Below are 8,522 nucleotides of genomic sequence, written 5' to 3'. Positions count from 1 at the left end.
TTCCCTGCCCAGCTCCACCATCCCGCCGGTGCAGCTGCCAACCCAAACATCCTCCATCCGCCGGGATGGGGATCCAGCAGCCCTGTGCTGAGGAGCAGGCACTGAATGTCCCCCCTTGTTCTGTGGGGAAAGGTCCTGCCCTTCTCCCGAGCTCCATGGAAAAGCTGTATTCCCCCCGACCAAAAACCCCAGGAGCTCCATCCCCCAGTGGATGCAGCACAGATTGGAGTCACTGGGGCAAGGAGTGGGAAGGATTTAGTGGAAGCAGCATCAAATCCCAAGGAAATTCTGCCCCGTTGCATTTTTGGGGCAACATAAGGCAGAAAGATAAACCTGACAGAGGCAGGTTCTTGCCCCACAGACCCTGAGTCGTGTCCTCCTCCGCCCCGGGCAGGTCCGGATGAGCATCACCCCCATCCACACGTGCTTTGGGTACTTTATTCTGCTCAGAGGTTATATCATGGTACTAAACCAGCGTAACAGAGAACATGCATAACGTCGGGCAGGGGTTGTGGTTAATATGGACAAGCACCAAGGTCCCGGGGGGAAGAGAGCAAGGCCAGGGAGTGGGGTCCGTGTGCGTGTCCCTCCCCCTGGCATGGTTTCCAGCCAAACCCCAGCTATCCCCATTGCTGCGTACACACAGCGGGGTGAGGCTGTGCCTGATGGAAAACCGAAACAGTCGCATCTCCAGCTCCCTCGAGCATGGATTCATTCATGGATTCAGGGATTTTTCCAGTCCAGGTCAATCCCATGGGATTGAAACCCCGGACCAGCCCCCTCTATGCAGGCTGCCATGGGTTTCCTCACCCAAAGGGGAGCAGAGGCTGGGGCTTGGAGCAAGCTGCTCTAGTGGAAGGGGTCCCTGCCCGTGGCAGGGGTTGGAGCTGGAGGAGCTTTAAGGTCCTTTCCAACCCAGACCGTGCCTCTATGTTTTAACAGGACTGGGGTCAGTGCATGCAAGCCCGAGCCAGCGGGGGGGGGGGGGTAGAGCAGTACCTGCTATGAGCCTCCCTCCTCCTGCATGCACCACTTTAACTTATTTCCTATGAAATAAAGGAATTAAAAGGCAATAAGGGCTGTGGTTTCTATCCACTGCTTTCTGTGCTGTGCAGGCACTGAGCCTGTGGGACATTGTCCTTGTGGAGCGTCAGGTGCGGCTGATGCTCTGCTCCCACACGCCATTGAGTGGGTAACCTGCACCTGATTCCTTCTGCACCTCATTTCCCTCTTTCCCCCCCCCCAGTATAGGTGGTGCCAAAGAAGAACCTCAATGCAGAGGGGAGGATGCAGAGAGGCTTTGGTGCGGGATGTCACCTGGAGCTCCTGTTAGACACCCGCCTCCAGGGCTGGCGCTTCCGTGCGGAGGATGCTGCGCAGGGACCACCCCGGCTGCCACCTCCCCTAAAACTCATAGGCAGACACGAAGATGGTGATTCTGGACACGTGCTTGGCCTGGAAGACACGGTCCAGGTACTCGGACATGTCCACATCCACCTGGATGGTCTGGGGGCCCTGGAGGCTCTGCACCAGGATGAGCTCCCCCGTGTGCCGGTCCGAGCGCTGCATCACGAAGTGCCCGCGGCTGTTGCCGCCCGCGATGCCGAAGCGGAGGCTGTCGGGGCCCGGCCGGCCGGGAGCTGCCGCCGTGGCCATGCGGAAGAGCGGGGTGGGAGTCAGCAGCTTGGATGGCAGCGGCAGGTAGTGGAAGGAGATGGTCTTGGGGGCCTGGTGGCACGAGCGGCTCTCCATCGGGCAGGGGTTGCGCTCGCACTGGCTGCAAAGGGAAAGACAGAGGGAGGTTTTCCGGGAGCACCAGGGATGCTGGGTCCATGTCCCCCACCTCAGCGGCGTTGTGTCTATGGGGATGCTACATGTGTTTTTAGAACCCCGCACCCCAGCTCTGGGGCAGCAGCACAAGAGGGATGTGGAGCTGTTGGATCAAGGCCAGAGGAGGCCATGGAGATGTTGCAAGGGCTGGATCAGCTCTGCTCTGGAGCCAGGCTGAGAGAGCTGGGCTGGGGCAGCCTGGAGAAGAGAAGGCTCCTGAAGGGGAGACCTGAGAGCAGCTCCAGTGCCTGAAGGGGCTGCAGGAAAGCTGGAGAGGGGCTTGGGACAAGGGATGGAGGGACAGGCCAAGGGGAATGGCTTGAACCTGCCAGAGGGGAGACTGAGCTGAGCTCTTAGGCAGAAGCTCTTCCCTGGGAGGGTGCTGAGGCGCTGGCACAGGGTGCCCAGAGAAGCTGTGGCTGCCCCATCCCTGGCAGTGCTCAAGGCCAGGTTGGACACAGGGGCTTGGAGCAAGCTGCTCTAGTGGAAGGGGTCCCTGCCCGTGGCAGGAGGCTGGAATTGGAGGAGCTTGAAGGTCCCTTCCAACACAAACCAGGCTGGGATTCCGTGAAAGCAGGACCAGGCTTTGCACCCTACTGCACTTACAAGGGTGATGTCTTGACATAGGTGACATTGCCAGAGGGCGGGGGGCACTGGGGGTTCACACACTGGAAGCCCCCCCCAGTGTTGATGCAGGTTGTTCCCCTCGTGCAGTTGTCCTGGGACAGAGCACACTCGTCGATGTCTGTAAAACAGGGGTGGGCAGCAGGTCAGGCTCACCAGGGACCTGGAGCCAACCTCACAGGGGGCAGAAAGTAGGCACAAACACCTTGAAATGGGTCAGACATCAAATGTGATCCATAAGAGGTGGCTGAAAACACCTGAATCACTCCAAACCCTGTCTGTGCCTGCTCTGCTCTTTGTAAGCCTTTGTAAGCACTGAAGTACCCAGCAATAAAATCAGGAGCTTGGAATGCAGGTACTTGCTGGGAGCATTAGATACTTTGGAGCGTTAGATGCTTTGGAACAGGCAGAAATAGGGGGGGAAAGGAGAAAATTGAGGAGAAAAGAAGAAAGTGTGAGTTTTGTCCCCATGAACTGCAATAATCAACCCTCTATAGCCCCAAAATCCCTCTTTTTCAGGAGACATCACACAAGTAGTTCTGGCCACCTACCATCCCTACCTACTGCTCCTCTGCTTTGCTCTCAGCCCTCTCCCCAGAGCCCCTGGTTCTGGAGGAGAAGCTGCTGACCCCTTCCCATGTAATCCTTGGCTTTAACTCAGTTTAGAAATGTTTCTCCTTGGGGATGCCCAAGGGACCAGGCTGAGAAAGCTGGGGCGGGACAAGAGAAGCTGCATGGAGACCTCAGAGCAGCTTCCAGTGTCTGAAAGGGGCTACAAGGGTGCTGGAGAGGGACTCTTCATTAGGGACTGAAGTGACAGGACAGGGGTGATGGGTTCACACTGAAACAGGTGAAAGTCAGGTTGGAGATAAGGCAGAAGCTCTTCCCTGTGAGGGTGCTGAGGCGCTGGCACAGGGTGCCCAGAGAAGCTGTGGCTGCTCCATCCCTGGCAGTGCTCAAGGCCAGGTTGGACACAGGGGCTTGGAGCAAGCTGCTCCAGTGGAAGGGGTCCCTGCTTGCGGGAGCAGGGGTTGGAGCTGGAGGAGCTTTAAGGTCCCTTCAACCCAAACCAGGCTGGGATTCTGGGATGAATTTCCTCCCCGCCTGGGCACCATTCCCCTGTGCAGTCCCACCAAGATTCCCCCACACAGAAATGCTTGTAGAGAAGCAGAGGAATGGGTTAAAGATAGAAAGCAGCAGTTGTGGAAGCTGGGACAGGGCCCGTTTCCATCCTGCCCTCCTCACCTTCGCAGCTCTTGCCATCGCCCAGCAGCACGTACCCGCCGGGGCAGGCGCAGCGGTAGGAGCCGGGCAGGTTGACGCAGGCATGAGCACAGAGCCGGGCCCCCCCGTCCCGCTTGTACACCTCACACTCATTGAGGTCTGCGGAGAGACGAGGGGTGCAGAGGTGAGACTCCATCCCCTCCATCCCCATCCCCTCCATCCCCATCCCCTCCATCCCCATCTCCTCCATCCCCATCCCCTCCATCCCCATCCCTTCCGTCCCCATCCCCTCCATCCCCATCCCCTCCATCCCCATCCCCTTCTTCCCCATCCCTTCCGTCCCCATCCCCTCCTTCCCCATCCCCTCCGTCCCCATCCCTTCCATCCCCATCCCCTCCATCCCCATCCCCTCCATCCCCATCCCCTTCTTCCCATCCCTTCCATCCCCATCCCTTCCATCCCCATCCCCTCCATGCCCTCCACCACCATCCCCTCCATCCCCATCCCCTCTATCCCCATCCCCTTCTTCCCCATCCCTTCCATCCCCATTCCCTCCATCCCCATCCCCTCTATCCCCATCCCCTTCTTCCCCATGCCCTCCATCCCCATCCCCTCCATCCCCATCCCCTCCATCCCCATCCCCTCCATCCCCTTCCGCACCATCCCCATCCCCACCATCCCCATCCCCTCCATCCCCTCCATCCCCTCCATCCCCCTCCCCATCCCCTCCATCCCCATCCCCACGATCCCTATCCCCACCATCCCCATCCCCTCAATCCCCATTCCCACCATCCCCATCCCCTCCATCCCCTCCATCCCCATCCCCATCCCCTCCATCCCCATCCCCTCCATCCCCATCCCCATCCCGGTGCGGAGCTCACCCTGGCAGAGGCCGGTGGCCGCGGTGCCGCTCATGTGGAAGCCGGGCTCGCAGCTGCAGTGCTGGGTCTGGTCGATCTGGGCACAGCGGGGCTGGCGGCTGAAGGCCGGGTCGTCCGTGACGCTCCAGGCAGGAGGAGCTGGGGGCACACAGGGCGGGACGGGCTTCAATGAGGTGGGTGGGTGACAAGAGGCACCCGGAGGGGTCACCCACCCGCGGGGTCACCCACCTGTCTGCGCCTGGTACTGGCAGGTGGCCCCGGTCCACTGCTGCGGGCAGAGGCACTTGAACTGGTTGAGTCCCTCCAGGCACGTGCCCCCGTTCTGGCAGGGGCTGCTCGAGCACTCGCTGATCTCTGCAGTGGAAAGAGAGCCCGCGTTTCATGTCACTGTGTTTTGGGAAGCAAGTCACGGGGATGCTGCGCACACTGGTACCCTTCAGCACCTGAGAACTGTCTGGCTTCAAGGTGAAAGAGGGACACTGAGCTGAGCTCTTAGGCAGAAGCTCTTCCCTGGGAGGGTGCTGAGGCGCTGGCACAGGGTGCCCAGAGAAGCTGTGGCTGCCCCATCCCTGGCAGTGTTCAAGGCCAGGTTGGACACAGGGGCTTGGAGCAAGCTGCTCTGGTGGAAGGGGTCCCTGCCCGTGGCAGGGGTTGGAGCTGGAGGAGCTTTAAGGTCCCTTCAACACAAACCAGGCTGGGGTTCTGTGATTTTCCCAAACCCAGACACTGTTTCCGGTGCTGCCCTGCTGCAAAGGAGCCACAATAGCACTGATGCCTTTCCCCCCTCCATCATCTCCACTGCTGTGCTGCAGGTGATGCTCCAGCTGCAATTTCCACCTTTCCTTGAGGACCTTGAGACGCACCAAAGCAGCGGCCACAGGAGCTGCAGCATCCCTGGACATCGGCTGACCAGGACTGCAGGACAGCTGCGGTACCTCCCCATTGGTGAACCCCGGTACCTTCCCCGTGTCCCACGTTCCACCCCTGTCCTGCAGCTGAGCTCTGGGGCAGTACCTGTGCAGCGGGGCTCCTGCCCGGTCCAGCTGCCGTTGGCCTGGCACGTCCTCGTGCTGGAGCCCAGGAGCTGGAAGCCGGGGTCGCAGGTGAAGTGAACCTCGTGCTCCACCAGGTACTTGGTGCCAAACTTCTTCCCATCCGCAGGGGCTTGCAGGGCAGGGCAGGAGGCTGCAGGAACACAACAGGGAGAGGGGTCATGTTCAGGTGGGTGCTTTGGGGACCAACACCTTTATCTTTCCATCCCCAACTCTACCTGGGCTGCAGTTCACCCAGTTCTGCCTCTAAAGTTATCTCCCCCGAATAGTGACCTGCTGAGGTTCATTGATGGGTCTGGGCCCACTCCAAGGGAGACATTGAGGGGCTGGAGCAGGGCCAGAGAAGGGCAGCGGAGCTTGTGCAGGGCCTGGAGCACAAGTGTGATGGGGAAGGGCTGAGGGACCTGGGAGGTTCAGTGTGGAGAAGGCTCAGGGGGGACCTGATGGCTCCCTACAAGTGCCTGACAGGAGGATGGAGCCAGGAGGGGCTGGGCTCTGCTCCCAAGGAACAAGGGATGGGACAAGAGGAAACGGCCTCAAGCTGCACCAGGGCAGGTTTAGATGGAGCTGAGGAACAATTCCTGCCCCAGAGGGTGCTCAGGCATTGGAACAGGCTGCCCAGGGCAGGGCTGCAGTCACCGGCCCTGCAAGGGTTCACAGCCCGTGGAGACGAGGCCTCAGTGCCGTGGGTTAGTGGTGGCCTTGGCAGTGCTGGGGAGCAGTTGGAGTGGATGAGCTTGAAGGGCTTTTCCAACCTCATTGATTCTGTGATTCTGTCCAGCCCCACAGGAAAGCCCAGCAGAGAGGCTGGGGCTGAGCATCCCTGGCAAGGGGCTTGGTGGCATTTTTGCTCGGGACATGGTTTTCCAGCCCCCTCACCTCCAGCTCCAACCCCTGCCAGGGCAGGGACCCCTTCCACTGGAGCAGCTTGCTCCAAGCCCCTGTGTCCAACCTGGCCTTGAACACTGCCAGGGATGGGGCAGCCACAGCTTCTCTGGGCACCCTGTGCCAGCGCCTCAGCACCCTCACAGGGAAGAGCTTCTGCCTTATCTCCAACCTGACCTCCCCTGTTTCATCCTGAACTCAGCCTTGCAGCAGGTCCCCAGCACCCCGAGCTGCCCGCCCCGCTGTCCCGCAGGCTCTCTGTGTGATGCGGGGCTCACCGGGCAGCGCCGTGGCCGGTCCCTTGGCCAGGGAGGCGTGCAGGGTGCTGAGCCGGCTCTTCATCACGCGCAGCCCCTCGGCGAAGCGCGTCTCCTGCCCCTTCAGCAGCTGCTGCATCTGCCGGATGGCGGCCAGGAGCTGCTGCCTGCTCAGGCAGCTCTGCGGGGACAGAGGGCATCAAACACCCCACAGAGACCTCGTTCCATCCTTTCCCCCTCCCCGTGTTGCAGGAGGGGTTTTAGCCTGAGCATCCACACGGGTGAGGCGGCGCGGCCGCGGGGCTGAGATCCCTCTGCGGGATGGATGCTGGAACTCGCGTTCGTGCTGCTGGAGCTCCCGCTTCCACATGACAAACCGAGAGGAAAAGAGCTGTCTTGTGAGCTCTGCCGGGGCCAGAACGCTGATGGGCCTCCTGCCTGCCCCGCGCTCGCTGCCATGGGCTGACTCATGCCCGTGGGCACCGTTAGTACGGGTTTTCCTGTGGAACCGGCTTCAAAGGGGAGGCAAGGAGCAAAGCCGGGGCAGCTCTGAGCTCAGACACTCACAGGGCGCGTGGGGTTTGGGCTGGGTGGGATGAGGCTGGAGCGAAGGAGCTCTCCTGGCCCGGGGGATTTCGTTCCCCCGCAGCCACAGAGTTACTCTCGTTTCCAACAGCTACCGGGTTTACGGAGCGGGATCAGGATCCAGCCCCGGCGCCGGGCTCCGCTTCCCTCGGTGCTGTGTGGGGGCTCTCAGGTTGGTGGTGGGGATGAGCCCGGCTGCGCCAGCAGCTCCGGGGCGCCCGCGCCGCAGGAAGGGAGGCAGAAGCAAAGAGGTGCGGGGCGAGTGCGGGCTTTAACGCAGGGCTCTTTGTTAGGGCCGGGTCAGCCCCCGGAGCCGGCGGGAGCCGCCGGTGGGATGCTGAGCAGCACAGACCCCGCTCTCCCATAGAACCGGGGGTGTCTTTGCTCCCGGTGTGCTCGCCGGCGATGCAGGTGTGGGGTGGGAGCAAGCGAAGAGCTCCGGGGCCCGGCGGGGACCTTCCCTGGGGATGAGGGGCCGGCCCCCGGGGAAAGGAAGGGAGCCGCAGCGCTCGGGTCCCGCTCACCTGCGCGGCCGGCGCGGCCGGGAGCAGCAGCAGCAGCAGCAGCGGCGGCAGCAGCGGCGGCGGCAGCGGGGGGCGGCCCCGCGGCCCGGGCATGGTCCGGCGGCCGGCGCGCTCCGTGCCCAGGCAGGGCTGTCCCGGGCGCCGCTCCCGCCCCGCGCCGCGCCAGGAGGAGGCGCCTCTCCCGGCCCGGCCCTGCCCGGGGATGCTGCGGGGACCCCGGGACATCCCCGCGCATCCGGACCCGCGTGCGGCGGCCCCGCGTCCCGTCCCGTCCCGTCCCGTCCCACCCGGTGCCGGTTTAGGGGGGGCCCCACAAAAGCCGCCCCTGCGCTGCCCGGACGAGCGGGCACCGGGCGGGAGAGCGACGGCAGCTCCGGATGGGCCGGGACCCCCACCTGCAGCGCGCATCCCTCCCCGCCCAGGTACCCCCTTTCCCAGCCCAGCACCCCTCTCCTCATCCCCTGCACCCCTTCCCAGCCCGGCATCCTCTCCCGAGCCCCTGCAGCCCCATTTCCAGCCCCTGCATCCCTATCTGCAACTCGACACCCCCATTTCCAGTCGCTGCACCCCGTTCTCCACCCCTGCACCGCTTCCCCAGCCAGGCATCCCGATTCCCAGCCCCTGCACCTCCACCTCCAATTCGACTTCCCCTTCCCCACC

At 62.5% G+C, this 8,522-nt stretch overlaps 1 protein-coding gene across 1 annotated transcript; it reads right to left on the bottom strand.

The window, feature by feature from the left end:
• Positions 1-424: 424 nt before the first annotated feature.
• FBLN7 (fibulin 7) lies at positions 425-7,975 on the bottom strand. Its single transcript, XM_057433116.1, has 8 exons — positions 7,863-7,975; positions 6,775-6,934; positions 5,574-5,744; positions 4,788-4,913; positions 4,560-4,697; positions 3,700-3,837; positions 2,437-2,575; positions 425-1,777 (listed from the first exon to the last, which is right to left on the bottom strand). The coding sequence occupies exons 1-8, from the start codon at positions 7,953-7,955 to the stop codon at positions 1,405-1,407; spliced, it is 1,338 nt and encodes a 445-aa protein (XP_057289099.1). The 5' UTR covers positions 7,956-7,975; the 3' UTR covers positions 425-1,404.
• Positions 7,976-8,522: the final 547 nt, after the last annotated feature.

This window comes from Pezoporus wallicus, unplaced genomic scaffold (genome assembly GCF_028554395.1).
Source record: "Pezoporus wallicus isolate ANWC-B61680 ecotype Strahan unplaced genomic scaffold, APGP_CSIRO_Pwel_v1 contig_5416, whole genome shotgun sequence".
Lineage (NCBI taxonomy): Eukaryota > Metazoa > Chordata > Aves > Psittaciformes > Psittacidae > Pezoporus > Pezoporus wallicus.
The sequence above is the reverse complement of the archived record's forward strand: the minus strand, read 5'-3'. Positions and strand labels throughout refer to the sequence as shown.

What these genes read in the sequence shown, in the direction of transcription:
- FBLN7 (XM_057433116.1), bottom strand. Translation starts at nt 7,955, where the DNA reads ATGCCCGGGCCGCGGGGCCGCCCCCCGCTGCCGCCGCCGCTGCTGCCG. An exon ending in CGGCCGCGCCGGCCGCGCAG is followed by an intron (nt 6,935 to 7,862) that starts GTGAGCGGGACC and finishes CTGTCCCCGCAG; the next exon opens with AGCTGCCTGAGCAGGCAGCA. An exon ending in ACCGGCCACGGCGCTGCCCG is followed by an intron (nt 5,745 to 6,774) that starts GTGAGCCCCGCA and finishes GTGTTCCTGCAG; the next exon opens with CCTCCTGCCCTGCCCTGCAA.